At 41.5% G+C, this 16,846-nt stretch overlaps 2 protein-coding genes across 3 annotated transcripts; one reads left to right on the top strand and one right to left on the bottom strand.

The window, feature by feature from the left end:
* Nucleotides 1-618: 618 nt before the first annotated feature.
* crlf1b (cytokine receptor-like factor 1b) lies at nucleotides 619-11,482 on the top strand. Of its 2 annotated transcripts, none has more exons than XM_034582355.1 (8): nucleotides 619-853; nucleotides 3,047-3,325; nucleotides 5,088-5,217; nucleotides 5,435-5,607; nucleotides 7,222-7,379; nucleotides 7,795-7,966; nucleotides 10,024-10,209; nucleotides 11,052-11,482. In XM_034582355.1, exons 1-8 carry the CDS (start codon nucleotides 796-798, stop codon nucleotides 11,066-11,068), a joined length of 1,173 nt encoding a protein of 390 aa, XP_034438246.1. In that variant the 5' UTR covers nucleotides 619-795; the 3' UTR covers nucleotides 11,069-11,482. The 2 variants fall into 2 exon arrangements, with proteins under 2 accessions (XP_034438246.1, XP_034438245.1); XM_034582354.1 differs by having other exon boundaries at nucleotides 10,024-10,205.
* Nucleotides 11,483-12,165: 683 nt separating this feature from the next.
* rex1bd (required for excision 1-B domain containing) lies at nucleotides 12,166-16,154 on the bottom strand. Its single transcript, XM_034582359.1, has 5 exons — nucleotides 16,034-16,154; nucleotides 15,463-15,545; nucleotides 15,089-15,293; nucleotides 12,708-12,796; nucleotides 12,166-12,481 (listed from the first exon to the last, which is right to left on the bottom strand). Exons 1-5 carry the CDS (start codon nucleotides 16,034-16,036, stop codon nucleotides 12,412-12,414), a joined length of 450 nt encoding a protein of 149 aa, XP_034438250.1. The 5' UTR covers nucleotides 16,037-16,154; the 3' UTR covers nucleotides 12,166-12,411.
* Between the last annotated feature and the right edge of the window lie 692 nt (nucleotides 16,155-16,846).

Below are 16,846 nucleotides of genomic sequence, written 5' to 3' on the forward strand. Positions count from 1 at the left end.
ACAATGACACTTTTTATGTGGTCTATGGCCGTGACCAGCCAGCAGGGGCGACTCGCTTGTCGATGAATTTCAGATAATAACATTGAGCATAAAATAACAAACCAAAGTATATCAGTAGCATAGAATTTATACATGAAATTCCGTAATTGCTTTTCATTTTGATGTGCCACCCCAACATCTTCAGTGGCCTCATCTGGCCAACCCTATTAAACATGTCTGGAGACACCACAGGGGGATTCACCAGCTCACTTGAAACAGCCTAAATGACTGAACAATGTAAAAGAACAAAGAGTGTGTGAAGTTGTGTTTTGTTTTGTGTTGACCACATAACATAGATCATTACATTTTAAAGTGAAGACATGTTTTAGGTTAGGTTAAGGTTTAATTTGGGTTAAGTTTAGGGTAAGGTTTGGGCAAGTGGTACATATGGTTAAAGTTAGAGTAAGTCAATCAGTGTGTGTGTGTGTGTGTGTGTGTGTGTGTGTGTGTGTGTGTGCGCTTGGGAGGGGACACACTGAGGAGCACTAACAAACAAGGGAGGGGTGGTACAGCAGCAGTGGAGCCGCTCTGGAGTTTAAAAAGAAGAAAACCTTGTGTTTCCCTCTCTCTGTCTGTGTGTGTCTGTCTGCGTGTGTGTGTGCAGTCACTTTGGTCTGTGACTGAGTTTCACTGAGGAGTCACATGTGATCTGAGAACAGCAGCAGGAGCGAGACGCCGCACAGACCCTCCTCCTGAACTCTACCTCTCTGTCTCCTTCCTGTGGAAAGTCGAGAAGGAAAAACAGCAGAGAGAAACATGCTCTCCTTCATCTTTCTGCTCCTCCTCGTTCCACATGTGTGGTTCTCCTCGACACGTAAGTAGCAAACTTTCACAGACAGACGGTAAGTTACTTTGCTGTCTCCTCAGACCGCAGGAGAATGGAGGAGGAGGTGGAATCTGCCTAAAGATTAGATCTGTGTTTCCCAGTGTGAGCAGTGTTCTGGAGGCTCTGAACCTTCCAAACCAGTTCATGTTTTTAATCAGTTATTTAGCTTCATTAAAATCTGTTTAAATGATGATTCATTTCCTCCTCCCCAGGTGGACACACACCACCCATAACAACTATAATATCTATCAGCTGTACACTGAATTTTAAATAACAACAATCTGCTTGTTTATTTAGTCAATGTTCAGTCCGCTGCTTTATGAGAAGTAGGTTATATGGATAATCCTATTTTGCAGTATTTAAAATTGTCTGTTGCAACACTAGTGAGTTACATTTTGTATCATCAATCCATTGTGAAACACTCACTCTGGTAATAAAATCACCAGATATAAATAAATATAAATATACCTGTACAATAAAAGAATACATCTAGCAAAGTTTTTAAAATGGTTAAAAGCTGTTTGGCAAACTCAGTGACAGTTAACAATTTTTTATCATATCACATAATTCCTTTTTGAGGAAAACTTCGTTGTCATAGTAAACTTTTAATTTGATTGCACAGTCTGTAACCAACTAATGCTTCAGTGTCAACAAAAATGATGAAAAATCATGAAATCATCCACTAATTGTTGCATTTTCCACTAAAATAAATGTGGATGCAGCGGCAGCGCTTTAATATGAGAGTAATCATTAGATGTGACCGTGCGTCTAATGGAGAATTAGAGTGAGAGCAGCAGATATCACACGCAGTGTTGGAATTAACTGAGATAAACAGTGTTCATCAGCTCTGTTGCATGAAGGAGATCAATCTACCAAGACATCAGCATGCAGAGATTCACCATCGTGAGGCCGAGCAAGTCGTCCACACGCAACTTCTTCAAAAAACATGTCAAACACATGTATGCTGGTTAGAATTCCTGAGTTTATTTCACACAAGCGATTATGTCAGTCCTCGCTCCTCTTGTAGTTTTCATCACTTTTCTTCACATTCACTGCTCCAGCGTAGTGGCACATGTGTTAGAAAACTTGTCCGCCGCCCACCAGCAGCGCGGTTAATAACACTCTAAACACTAAGCCTCATATCTCTGTGTAGAAGGAGCCTTAGTAACATTCAAACACACACACACTGAGGGTTTCTCATGGACATCAATCATAAAGGTAAACTCTTGGGTCTAAGAGGGGTCGCGGTATGGAAAAGCATTCAAGGTTTTTACTGACAAACCAGGGTGACCTTTCTGAGGCTCCATAAATCCACTTCATCACAGGATCATAAACATGTACTGAGCGGCTGCTGCTGCTGCTGCTGCTGCACTCACAGCGTTTACTTGTGGAAGGAGAGAAATTTATAATTGAACCTCAAGCTTCACTGGAAATGTGTCCAGCTCTTAAATGAAACTGTACAAACATGATGTTATTCAGGAGACTAATAAATGGAAGTTAAAGGATGAAGAGGAGCTAAGATGTAAATTTGATTGAATGTCTGGAAGAAAATAGAAATGGATTGAACATTTTTGTTAATAGAAGAACAGAAATTATGTATATTCAAAATGATTCATAGCGTAATATAAAAAGCAGATGACTTCTGCACACTGTCAGCACTTTATTAAATTCAATTTTATATTTCTAAAATTTGTTGTAGCCCAAATTTAACTCACTCAAATGTGTGTGAATTTATATCTATTACATTTTGGTCACACACACGATGCAATGGTAACCACAGGATGCAAAAAGATTAAAACAATTTACAAGAACAAAAACAAATGCACACTCAATAATTAATCCGATTTGTTCCAAAATAAACAGCTGATAGATCCGGTCAGGCGGTTACAGCAAATTACTCAGAGACAATACTATCAAAACAATTTTGATAAATATAATTTTAGAAATGTATTAAGCTAAAAGTGCTAAATGTAGTAGCTTTAGCTTTTCTTTGCTGTATATAATTTTAAATCGAATATCTTTTACTGTTAAACTAGCAAATTGAAGGCATCATGTTAAGACCTGCACTTGATGATCGACAATAAATGTGTGTGTGTGTGTGTGTGTGTGTGTGTGTGTGTGTGTGTGTGTGTGTGTGTGTGTGTGTGTGTGTGTGTGTGTGTGTGTGTGTCCATCTCCCAGATATAGCAGTGATCTCCCCTCAGGATCCAGTCCTGCGTATTGGCTCTAACCTGACAGCCGCCTGCACGCTGAGCCCTGAGCTCGGCCTCCACTCGAGCACATTGTACTGGACACTTAATGGGAAGCGTCTGCCCATCAGCTCCTACAGCGTGGTGTCCTCGGACACACTGAGTGTCACCCTCCACAACCTGAATGGCTCAGAGCAGAAGTCTGGAGACAACCTGGTGTGTCATGGAGCAGATGGCCATGTCCTGAGCGGCTCTTGTCTCTATGTGGGCAGTAAGTGGAGCACAGAGCTGTATCGTGATGAGGGGGCTGTGTTAGTGTGATTACATCACATGGTAAAGACTGAATGGGTTTTTAAAAACTATGTTTATCAAACTCAATGAAATAACGTGAAGTCCAAGGGTAATAAACACTGAGCATCAAACAAACTGCTGTGCTGTCAATCTACTAAGTGGGAAAATATTTGTAAATTTGGGTTGTATCAACTTATTATTATCCCACCAGTGCAGATTTGCTGATCACTTCTTCAAAACTAGAAATCTAAAATTCTTTTAACATATGGAAGTTATAGAAATAAAAGATTAAAAGGTGAAGGACTTTATCATTTAGAGAACTATATTTATACATCTAATTAAAACATAACCACCATGGACTTTAAATTCCACACAAGCATAAATAATGCTCATAATTAATGTGTACATTTTCCTACCAACACTGAGCCTATATCATCAAACTAGAGCCGGAGCAGACAGAGAAGATGGGACATTGAAAAACAGATGAGTTAAATTGCAACAGGTCTGACAAGGACAAAGCCACTAGTTGATTTATTTTATGAAACAAAAAGTTTGCATTTCACTTCTTATTTGTGAACAGTAATACAACACAGACAGAGTTACTCTTCTTGAGCTGTGTTCAGCCCTTCAATAGTTTCTTGTTCCCAATTTTCAAGACAAAAACCTTAAAATCCAACTTAACGGGAACATTTCTCAATTAAAAGGTTGAATAAAAAAAAAAAGGTTTCCCCTTTGGATTCTTTGTGTATTAATCGAATACATTCAACTATGAAAATGTAAAAAAAATAATATTAGAAACATGTTTTTTATCCATCCAACAATAATTAGAGTTTTAAAATTCGGCACAGAATCATAACTAATAACATTTATATTTCTATTGTTTATCTATTTAAAAATCTATGAGAAACATATGAAATCTTCCAAAACACACAGACGACAAGTGCTCCAAAATATTTTTTCATCTTTACCTCTGCCAAGGTTATTTTTTGATTGCTGTTTGTTTCTCTTTTTGTCTGACTGTTAGGAAGATTATTAGAAAAAACTAAAGAACCTATTTTCTTGAAATCTGGTGGAAGGGTAGGATATGGGCCAAGGGAAACCTCTTTAGAGTGGATTAGATGAAAGGGCAGATCATGGAAAATACCTCTGTTTGTTTAACATTGAGGGACACAGCATTTTTCAACATTTTTGTGAATTTCTCAAAAAATAATACAGAGACCTCGATAAAAAAAAGAAAACATGGCACAACAGGCACATGTAGAGGGCTACAGGTGACGTTTGGAGTGGATTCGGTTGACGATCTGGATTTTGTGAATCAAAATATGTATTTTTAGGGTGGGGGGGGGGTGATATGGTATATGTATCTGATCTCAATTCATGTATATATACAATATGGTGAGAACAGATACAATCAGCCCTGGTGGAGGTATGTGCTCCCTAGTTGGTTCTTTATGAAGGATTTTTTTTATTTTATGTGTCTGTAATAATTTAAAAACCTGTTGCATAACTAATCTGCTTTTTGAAATGCATTGGCTAAACGCTTCAATGGTTAAGAAATTAATCAAATGCTCTTTTCTCTCAATTTGTCTTTACATTTCAGAAACAAGGTCATATAGTTAAAATGAAATAGTCACATATATGACTTTTTTATTTGATTTCAATATGTCGGCAGTAGTTTGTTAAAAAGTCGTGTTCTGCCCCAGAAATGAAGCTTTTCATTGCTCTTCTTTTCTTTGCTCCAGCGTCTCCAGAGCAACCGGTCAATTTAACGTGCTGGTCGCGCAACGCAAAGGACTTGAGCTGCAGGTGGAGCCCGGGGGGTCGGGGCGAGTCCCACATCCGAACCAAATACACCCTCAAGTACAAACTGAGGTGAGCGTCCCAGACCTGTGACCGTCTCGTCCAACAGCACCCAGGTAGACGAGCAGTAAATGGACGTGACCCATAGTTTGTCATCTGTATCACATGCTCCACTCGGAGGCTGTGGTGTGTTGTTCTCCTTGTGTACTAAGTGTTAAAAATAGACGCTGCCCTTTCAGAGACAAATGACAGCAACACCATGACTAAAATAAACTCTGCCTCCGTCCAGGTGGTACAGTAGAGAGAAGGAGTGTGAGAATTACAGCTCAGGTAAACAGCGTCACTCCTGCTCCATCTCCCGCCACCTCGCCCTCTTCACCCCCTACGAGATCTGGGTGGAGGCGACCAATCAGCTGGGCTCCTCCACCTCTGACGTCACCACCCTGGACATCCTGGATGTAGGTGAGTCTGAACACTGCGTCCGTGCATTCCAACTCCTGGAGGTTAATCAACACTGTTTTTTTCCTATCCTTCCTTTTCCTTTCCTCTCTTGTCGTCTCCTCTCCTTTTTCCATTTCCTTTCCTTTTCATCTTTTCGTCTCCTCTCGTCTTCCTTTCCTTTCCTACCCTCTCTTCTCCTTTCCTTTTCTTCCCTTACCTCTCTTGTCGTCTCCTCTCCTTTTTCCATTTTCCAAAGGTGTATTCCTTTCCTTCCTTGTCCTTTCCTTTCATTTCCTCTCCTTTCTTTTTCTTCCTGGTCCACTCCTCTCCCCTCCCCTCCGCTCATCTCCTTATCTCCTCTCCTCTCCTCCTGCATATGGCTCACACACTTCTTCAGCTGGAGAGGATTTATTTGTATGGTTCTCTCCCTTCGGCCCGATGCTGTAACAACATTAGAGTTTCAGGCTGCAGCCCTCTAAGATAAACTGTTTTGTTTTTGAAAAGTTAAAAACACGGCGGTTGCCTCCAATGGCTTCACAGGCTCCTCAGTGGCAAATGTAGTTAGTGATGTACGAGTCGTAGCAGCCATTCCTTACCAATGCTGCGGCTCTAAACAGGCCTCCAGCGAGTGCCACGTTCTGAACTCAGTGTTTATCGTCCGTGACCGAGCATCCTCTCCCCACTATTCATCGTCCCTGCACACAGTGGAACAGATAACTGGGAGACTGAGAGTGGGCTAAAGCCGGGGGAGCGATGCCATGTGCATGATGCATTGCACTGCCTCAACAGAAACAATAAGCTGTTAGCATCACGCGCCAGCAGTGAAGGATGTCTAGAGCCAAAGGTTAGAACAGGAAACACTTTTACAAGATAATCAGTTCCTTCCTTTGTCTACTTCATTTTATCTTTATACCTACGTTCCAACTTCAAAGCACTTAATGTTTGTAATAGGTCAAATGTTTAATAATACCGAGCACAGGAAGGACAGAGTGACCTGAACCAAAGGAGAGAAGAGGAGCCACCAAAACGTATCTGTCAAGTTTTTAAATATGGTCATGTTCAGCTGAGAGGACCCACATGCAGGCACCGAAGCTCAGGGTGAGGAATCGAACGAGAAACAGGCTCACAGCGTCCGGTGGTAAGGTAATCACAGCAAAAACATCAGGTCAATTCCTAAATGAAAACTGAACCAAAACATGAGGAACAACAGACAAACTGGCCGAGACAAAGAGACACACAGAGACTCTATACACACAGACAACAACTCAGTTTACAACAAACACAAAATGTTTGTCATGAGTTCAAAAACGGAGCTGAATGGATTATTCCCCTGCACAATGTTTGAGAAAGATATTAAACAGGGAAATCATGTGTCTTGAGGGATGCACATTACTTTGTTTGATCGTGTAGTAAAACCCACCTCATGATCCTTTCTGTATTTTATAATGGTCAAAATGTAAGAACCAGTGGTAAGGATATTATGGTCTGGATAACACTGATTATCCTCTCTATGTTTTATTTAAGATGATACGTGTCTACACTACGACTTTCTCTGCGGGTCACTTCCTGCCCTCTACATACTGTACATCTGCTGTCGTCCCACTCACACTGTGTCAATTGTCCTTGTCTGTCCAGTGACCACAGACCCTCCGTCCAACGTGCAGGTGAGTCGTGTTGGCGACCTCGAAGATCAGCTGACAGTCCGCTGGTCCAGCCCCCCCGATCTCAGGGACATCCTGTTTCAGGCCAAGTATCAGATCCGCTACAGACTGGAGGACAGCACTGACTGGAAGGTGGTCTAAACTCTGAGACACTGAAACACACACACACACACACACACACACACACACACACATACACACACACACACACACACACACACACACACACACACACACACACACACACACACACGCACTGTACTACTGCTATGACACCTGATACATTAAACTTTGAACATATAAGTTGCTCCTGCTGCATCTTCAGCTTCTTGTTTGTGCTTTCATCATAAGACAAATCTCCCTCTTGTATAAAAACCCTGACTGCCGCAGGTAAAACCACTTTCATCCAGACTACATTTGGTAATTTGATATTTAAAAAGCCATTATAAGGAATAGAAACTATAAAAACAAACTAAAGAAAAGATGCAGAAAAGATTCAGTATTATTATCTCTTTCATCCTCTTTGTCGTGTTGTGCCCTCTCTCAGTTGGTGGATGATGTTGGTAACCAGACATCATGTCGGCTGGCAGGCCTCCAGCCTGGAACCGTCTATTTTGTCCAGGTGAGGTGCAACCCAGTGGGCATCTATGGCTCCAAGAAAGCTGGCATCTGGAGCGACTGGAGTCACCCGACTGCTGCCTCCACTCCCTCTCCCAGTGGTAAGTCCTTTACAGATTAAAACAAATATATCTAGATCACATTCAACCTTTCCAAGTAAAATCCCACGTTCAGGATTTGGCTTTTTGATTGAAAGGAAAATGTGAACTAAATCAGAAATTGCAATATAAAACTGTGTGAACAAAACAGTGTTTTTACTTCGGGGAGCCCAGACACAATTTACCTTAAGTAGAGTCACAGTCTTCCCTTTCCTCGGCTGCCTCACGGCTTAAGTGGCTTTTAAATGTTTCCCAAATGTCCGCGATGCTCACAAATCTTGACCATTCTCTCCATCCTAATAATCAACCTTTCATTGCCAATTTAACTCAGACAAACAAAGTTCTTATCCCCAATCCAACATCCTGAACAAGCAGATCTAAACCGCATGTGACCCAAGACAAACCAAACATCAACGGGCTTGGTACCTTGATAGAGATCTCCCAGCAGAGGATGAGAGAGAACTGCAAAGAGCCAGGGGGACATTTGATAGATTTTTGTTGTTGGCTTCAAAGATTGATCAAGTTAAAAAGCTGGTTGTCTGTTGGAGGCACACACAGTGCCTATAAAGCTTGAGTGGAAGCAGGTTTGTGAGCAGGCGGAGCACATAATGAGTTACATAGGTTATGTGGTATTTACTCTCCAGAGGGAGGAAGTTGTTATCGGGCTCTGTTGTTTGCCATAAAGAAGTGATTGTGGCAGACTTTCAGTAGCCGGCCTCCACAGAAACCCTGGTATGGTACATCACCTCCGCACGTTAGGATTCTAAACTGAGAAACATGTCCGCCATATCAAAAAAACTGTTCTCCTTGTTTCATATTGTTCTGGGAAATTAAACAACATGAATCCTCATAAATGTTCTCTTGAGAACTCTGTTCTCTCAAAGCTTTGGTAGCCAAAGACTGGTTCTTTAGTAAGTTATTAATATTTTGTTGATGAAAACAAATTTTATGTCTGATGTTAGAAAATAAATATTTCTTTACTAAATTATGACATTTATCATTATTTTTTACATTTTATAGTCGAGTTATTGCACAAAACAAATAAATAGAAATCCCGCACTGCGATTGTATTCCTTTGACCACTGAACTCAATCAGTTCATCCTCGAGTCCAAGTGAATATTTGTACCAAATTTGAAGATATTCCCTGAAGCTGATCTTAGGATATCACATTCAAGAAAAACATAAACATCCATTGTGAGGCCGCCATGACCTTGACCTTTGACCTTTGGCTACCAAAATCGAATCAGCTCATCCTTGAGTCCAATTAAATGTTTTTACCAACTTTTAAGAAATTCTTTCAAGGTGTTCGTCATCTCATGATGGACAAACCAACAACCCAAAAACATTATGGCTGCCATCTTAGCGCCATAATGCTAACATTGGCAAATTAGCACTAAACACAAAGTACAGGTGAGGCTGATAGGTGTCAGTTACCTGGTCATTATAATCAAAGTGTGGAAATCTGTAAATGTGGCACTGGATGAGAAGACAGGAGATTAGAATCTATCCTCTGGAGAAAATGAATATGTGAACAAAATGTAATGAAGATATTAGGTTTGGGCCAAAGTGATTGATGAACTGACAAATGGACCAATATTAATATCCCTGTAGCCACGCTGTTAGCATAGCTACAAAACCATTCAATTACATCATTTAACCAAGCTAATTCACTCAGGACGGCCTCCCAGAGAAGACAAAAACAATATAACAATATGACAATTTAAAGATAGACAAAATATATTTCCTTACAATTAAAATTATCTTCATTGACAGTTAAGTACAAACATGAATGGGTTTTCATTAGATTTTTTTTTATTGAATTCATAGTAATTGAAATAATGCATAAAAAGATAAAACACGTCAGTCACATCCATCGTGATGCTTCACAGGCCGAACATAATCCATACGCCACCTTCTGCTAACACTTGTCCTGACTTTAACCTTGACGCTGTTCTCTCTCTCATCCCACCTCTCCTTCACCTCTTCCCTCACCCTCTTTCCTTTGTCTCTCCCCCTCCTCTCCATCCTCCCGTCCTCCCTCCTTCCTTACTGCTCCCAGAGCGCCTGCAGAGCGGCTCTTGTGAATCCAAGCCCAGTGAGCAGAACTCCACCCTGCGGAGGGAACTCAAGCAGTTCTTCGGCTGGGTCCGCAAGCACGCATACGGCTGCAGTGGCATGTCAATCAAACTGTACGATCAGTGGAGGGTGTGGCTGCAGAAATCCCACAAAACGCGCAACCAGGTAGGTAAGAAGAATCTGTCTTTTCGTTATTTCATCTCACACACACACAAACACACACACACACACACACACACACACGGCTGCCCTGATGTCCTCCACTGAATTTCTGACCCGGCCCTTTGTCATGCCGTGTGGGCCACATTGTTAACAAAGCAGAACTGGTTTCTCTGTAACGGGCTCTGTGGAGTTTCATTCTGCGCTTTATGATCAGGTAAAATGTGCGGTTTTAACTTTACTGGCCCTGAAGTGGGAGCATAAAAGTGGATTTGCTCTCAGTCGTGTTCTCTGATTTTACTACATATTCTAACGACGTAGACCTCTGATCTCCAGCTGATGCCCACAACAAAGACCCACGAGCATGCAAATGTAATTAACGGCCCACTGTGATGTGTTCCGTTTGTGTTTTGTTCTCTCTTGGCACGAAGGACCCCCTTTCACAACCCAATGGCACGCAGAGCCGCGGCATCTCCGTGTGCGCGTCTGAGACTTTGTGGAGAGTTCAGAGCCCTCAGCCACATCCTCTGCTGCTCAGTCCTTGAACTCCCAGAAACCTTCACTCTACCTGACTCAATTAGCTCAGCAGTCTCTGTGGGGTTTTTTTTTTTGTGCCGTCGCCTGAATAATGTCTCTGTTCTCAAAGTGTGACAGGTTCCCATTGATTACCTTGAGAGAAAGGTAGCAGGGGACTGGGAATGATGCACAGAGAATAAGAAAAGAGATGATGCAAACAGAGGCGAGCGAGGAAAAAGTGGAAGCCAGACAGAGCAATTATCCTGATGATTATAAATTATACGCTTTTCCCATTGAATCATCTCAACATGAACTTATCTGCTTTTGTCTTTTCAGGTTCTACACGACGATAATTCATAGCAGCGCTGCTCAGCACGACCGGTGTTTGATTCAATAACAGCCTGAAGGAACACTGACAGATAACTGGCCTCTGGCGTCCCGGCTGTGGGAGAGGTCCACCCCCCCGGCTCAGGGAGGCTGCAGTGTTTGGTCATCAACTTTTGAGTTTAAAGGGCCCGGGTGGAAGATAAATGAAGCGAGACAATGCAGCCTTTTTGGACCATTTCCGCCAGACAAATCTGTCTTTGCACATCAAACATCAATATGTAGGCCCCCAGTAACTGCACTTTTGTTCTATGTATGTAAAAATAAGGGCTTTTTATTGCCTTAATGTTAGATAAGCAAGAGTTAGATGATACTTTGAAGTCAAATGGTAACGAAGCATTACTCCAGCATGTGAAAAATGTATTTCAGTGACAGTAACATGAGAAAATGTGGAATAACTACGTCAGATGAGTTTCCAGGTCAAGAAATGTTCAGTATTTTTTTATAAAGGCTAAGAAACACAAACTCTTTTCAAAATCTAATCAAACAAATCTGAATTTGCAAAATCACCATCATGGCATCATTTGGCTGTTAAGATAGTGTATCAGTATCTCTTCATGTATTAATCTTCTGTTAGCAAACAGCTCAATGAGAACTAAAACAAAAGCCATAAAGTGAGTAATCAAACATCAAACACTTTATTTTTACTATCAGTGTAATTCAATTTTGACATTTCTAAATGACGGCCCTGGTTCCTGTAAACTGTACATACTGTATCTGAACAAACATTTTGATACTAAATATATTTTATAAATGTATATTTAAACAATGGATTTTTTTAAGTTATATACTGTGTATGAAATGTTTTTAAATGAACAGCAGAGAATGGAAAATGTCTTGTCAAGAATTTATTATTTAAAAAATAGAATGTATCAAGTAAACAAAGATGGATGAGCTTTTTAGCTTTACTTACTTTGAACTATTTACACATTTCATCAATTTCACTGAAACGTAAGCCTTTTTATCTTTTTTGCTGAGGCATGCATTAACACACACACACACACACACACACACACACACACACACACACACACACACACACACACACACACACACACACACACACACACACACACACACACACACACACACACACACACACACACACTCGCACTGAAAAGCCCTCTGGGTGGAATAAGACTGCAGCAGAGAGCAGGGTGGAGCCAGGGGGGGGGGGGGGGGGGGGGATAATTGCAGCTGAGGAGAACAAGATGGAAATTGCAGCAGGGCCGCGTTGACCCGCCAGCCTCGCTGTGTGGTGATGTGAGAGGGCGGCAGCAGGCCCCAGGGGGGGGGGGGGGGGGGTCACCTGTCAATCACACTCTGAGTCATACTTCAAGTCCTGCATGATCTCACTCAGAGCCTCTTTGTTCTTGATGATTCTGGACGAGAGAAGAACACAAAGTGTTGTTTAATTACTTGCTTCTGTGACAGTTTATTTTCCAATGAAATCAAACGACATAGGTGATTGAGGACAGGTTGTTAAATTACAGACACGCGGGAAGCTCATGAGCCCCTGAGCAGCTCTACCGCCGACAGCAGGTTGTAAGTGAGCGAGGAAACGTTCAGCGGGGAGCCCAACACAGTAAACGCAGGGGCTGCTCTTACTCGTGCTTGATCTCTTGAATCTTTTCTTGACAGCCCTCGTCCTCCGGGTGATCCTGGGCCCGCTGCCTGGCCAGCTGCAGCTTGGCCGTCTGTTGAGGAGGCACATCAGAAAAAGATTTATGCAAACCATTCATCAGCGGAGGACGGAGCGGAGACAGAGGATGGACTCTGGGATAATAGAAGCTTTATGACGTTACTTGCGGAAAGGAAGTTGATTTAATACTATAAAGGAGTGTAAAACTTTATACAAAAGTGCTACACATCAACACCAGATGTATGAGACGCTAACTGTTCAAGAATGTGGGGAATCACCGGAGCTGTTAACCTTTTAACACCAGTCACAGTAAAACTGTCTCCGCAGCCATGATGAGCGTCACACACACACACACACACACACACACACACACACACACACACACACACACACACACACACAGGTTTAATGTCAACGACTTGAAACTGTCTGATTCGAACTAAACAGAAACAGTGTTTACTGGGCAGTCGGCACAAAAGACTAATATTTCCAATCAGAACAATCATGCACTGTTATACTCTGTCACTTCAACTGTCCTTTCCACTTTATATACTAATGAGTGAAGTTACAACAGAAACAATCACATCCTCACATTCCCAGAGGAGACTGCCATCTTAGCTTTATTGACAAAGGACAGTGATCTAACTGACTATGTTTTCAGATACAAAGGTTTGTGACACGGTGAGAGGACAACCCCCTCATCTTGACTGTTAAAAAGACAGAGGAGGTACTAGATTTCAACTCCTCCAACTCAAAATAGTTCACACTGTACACTTCAGTAAATCTAGACCCGCTAAGATTTACCCGGACATGGCCGACACTTGTCACAGATGTTCCCAGGCTCCATTTAATTTCACTTTGATCATGTCTGAGACCAGGGGAGCCCCAGAAGTCTGATTTCAGTGATAGTGGAACCAGTAATAGAAAGCATGGAAACCTAATTTAATTTACCTCATTAATAGCCCTTGTAGAATACGTCTATTATTTTTAAAAGTTTTAAATACAGGGTTCTGTGAGCCTCTTATCACTGACTTTAGGAATCTGAGCTCCGTTAACCAGAATGACTGTCTGGGTCAGACTGCACAACACATTTTAATTTCCTCATTAATGTACTAGAGTAGAGGGAGGGTTAGGGGCTATTGGAATAATTCATGTTGATGCAATATTTTGTAATGATTCCTAAAATGCCAATAAAATATGTTTAAAAAAAGACAGAGGAGATGGTGTGTGACCCCTGGGCAGCCAGTCAGTGACCACAGGCCGTTGGGCATCAACATCACCATCTCACAGCTCGGCCTCATACAAATAACCTGGTGTTTTCATCTCATTGACCTGGAACACCCCTGTGCACAGTTGTTACAGAATACAACATTGACTGCTCTTCCCACATTGACTTTTATGTAAGTCTTTTATCAGGATCTTTTATAGAGCCTTATCAGATATGGCACTGCAGCTTCGCTCAGTATATTTAAGTCCAAATGGGTCAGAGTGATGCAGACAGTGTGGAAGATTGTAGGGCTAAAACATTAAACAGCACACATTCCTAAAGTCTATTTACGAACAGGCTGCCCTAAGACAAGCCAACAGGATAATAACTGACCCATCCCACGTTCTACATGCCGAGGAGGTTCAGAGGCCCTCATAGCAGATACAGCAGCTAATCCTGATGGATGGGGGCGGGATCTTTTATAAGGGTTTTTTATTGGATCTGTATTGTTTCCTGTATTTTGACGTCTGGCTATTGTTTGAATCTTGGTTTGCCATTTAGAACCTTGTTCATTATTTATTAACACATTTGTTTATTTTCTGCAGGAAATAGTCTTTTAATGGCAGCAGGGGCCTTGAAGATTGATGAATTGTTTTGCAGAAGAACTCTGCCCCCTTGTGTATAAACAGAGTAACTCTATCAAACATTGATAAAATGCTGTGAACTTTTACACAATGTAACATGACTGTTTTTTTTAAAGAAACCTGAAACATTAGTCATGGTAGGTAAAGAGAATGTTTGAGACACGTTTATATATTGATTATTACAGATGATTGTAAAGATTGTTATAAAGCAATATCATCAGTTAATAATACAGTAAACATTTTTTTTTTCAATTAATGAATGCTTCAGTGCAGAGTTGCTTATTGTTAATTATGTTTGTTTGTTGAATATCACAGTTCTGCTGGGTTTATTACGTCCAGTGCCAAAAGCAGGTGTACCACCAGGTAACATTTTATCAATGCACCATGCAACACTGCATGCAATGAAGCAACACTGTGCATAGTATACATTTTCTTGGTGTCTATTGTTCTCTGGTCTCTGTCTGTTTCTCAACCTGATATAAAGAGCATTTCCTACCAGTTCCAGTTTCTGCTTCTCTTTGCTCTGCAGCTTGTCCATGTGCTCAGAGAGGTCTGCCCTGTCAAAGTCATGGTGCAGCCTGCCCTTGATCTCCAGCACTTCCGTGGAGATGCCACAGAAGGCCTGCGTTATCTCGTGGACCAGCTGCCTGTAGTGGTCGAAGTCGTAATGAGGCCCAGTCCTCAAGTAGGCCTCGTGTCCTCTGGCAGGTGGTCAAGCATCAGCCAAAACAACAACAAGAGAAGGAATATGTGAGGCACATATACATGAGGCATATAATTCACATTTCTCTGTTAATGTGCAGGGGAAGTGGATCCCATACATCCTTTTCACAGTAACAACAACCGCCTCATTACTGGATCTGTACTTACTCATCAAAGAGCCGATATGTCTCCACTCGCTCTGACTGAAGATGATAAAACCTCTGGATTAGGGTTTTAAAGTCTGTAGGGATCTGCACAGAGGAAATCACACTGAAGAACATTAAACACGTGGAGAGGGATCATTTACAGAGCTCAGAGGAATCTATTCAGGTGGACATGTAAAAACAGGTTATGTTACAGCTTAACACAAATATCTGTATTTTAATTCTAAATGTTAATTTTTTGTGCTTTTATTTTTAAGCTATATCTTTGAGCTTTTATGATTTGTTATTGACCTTTATGAGACTTAACTGATCTAAAAACGACTTTTACTTTAAACCTAATATAACAGGCTATGATAAGCCTTGAACAACTGTAAGTAATCTGGAACTTTACTTGTGTTTGTCTCTATTATTTTAGAATCACGTTAAAGTTCGAGCTTAACAGTAAAAAGGAAACTATACCTCTGACTCTGAAGAGCAGCCTGGTTAGCATTAGCTTAGCTTCCTGTCTACTTCAGCACATGTGTCAGTCCTCAGCCTCGGTAAGTTTCCTGCTGAATACAAAGTCAAACTCTTACCATGACGAGCTGTGGGGGGGAAGCGCCGAGGATGTTTCAGAGTCTATAACAGAGACATGATCTGGGTTTTCATCAACTAATCGATGCTTCCACTCTGTGAATCAGCAGCCTGAGGCCCCGCCTACCCCGGAAGTGACGAAAGAGCACAGCGCACAGGAGTGGACTTCAAAATAAAGGTTTGTCATGAAATAACAGTAGAACTAATGCATTATGTTTCAAGGATTTGGTGACGATGATGCTGAAAAGGACTGATACAATTTTGTCCAATAACACGAAATAGCTTGAGTCTTGTACTGGTCTTGTACTGGTTAAAGAAGAGTCTGGTTCTGCCAGAGGTCTTTTCCAGTTCAATGTAATCTGAAGGTGCTTGCTCGTTGTGGGAACTGCTGGGTTTGTCTATAATGTTGTCAGGTCTCGTTATGATTTGGCACAAAAGAAATCAAATTGAATTGAGCGTATATAGTGCAGCCGGACCAGGTGAGGTGAATCTACCCGTTGACCTCCCGTCAGGCTCCTGCAGGGAGAGGCCTCCACAGAGAGGCTCGTCACTACAGTGTAAAAGGAGTCTATGGTCAAACCTTGGTCAAATCAGCCCGATGGGTCCTTCTCTCTGTGACGTGTTCAGTTATCTCTGCCGCAACATTACAATAGCGACAGATCTGCTGTGTGTGTGTGGCAATTACATTAAATATAGATTAGTTCAGGGATATGCACCGTGGAAGAATAGGATCAACTCAAAAGACCTTAAGTCAGTTGATACTGTGCTTTAGCATATGCTCATATTTACTCAAATAAAACAATATTATTGCAAAA

Source organism: Hippoglossus hippoglossus, chromosome 4, assembly GCF_009819705.1.
Source record: "Hippoglossus hippoglossus isolate fHipHip1 chromosome 4, fHipHip1.pri, whole genome shotgun sequence".
Taxonomy (NCBI): Eukaryota; Metazoa; Chordata; class Actinopteri; order Pleuronectiformes; family Pleuronectidae; genus Hippoglossus; species Hippoglossus hippoglossus.

Bases quoted from the DNA above. Each gene is read 5' to 3' on its own strand.
- crlf1b (XM_034582354.1), top strand. From the start codon at position 796: ATGCTCTCCTTCATCTTTCTGCTCCTCCTCGTTCCACATGTGTGGTTC. The intron at 854-3,046 runs GTAAGTAGCAAA...TCCATCTCCCAG, and splicing joins TGTGTGGTTCTCCTCGACAC to ATATAGCAGTGATCTCCCCT. The intron at 10,206-11,051 runs GTAGGTAAGAAG...TTGTCTTTTCAG, and splicing joins CCCACAAAACGCGCAACCAG to GTTCTACACGACGATAATTC.
- rex1bd (XM_034582359.1), bottom strand. The intron at 12,797-15,088 runs GTAGGAAATGCT...CCTCCTCAACAG, and splicing joins AGAAGCAGAAACTGGAACTG to ACGGCCAAGCTGCAGCTGGC. The intron at 12,482-12,707 runs GTAAGAGCAGCC...TCTCTCGTCCAG, and splicing joins ATTCAAGAGATCAAGCACGA to AATCATCAAGAACAAAGAGG.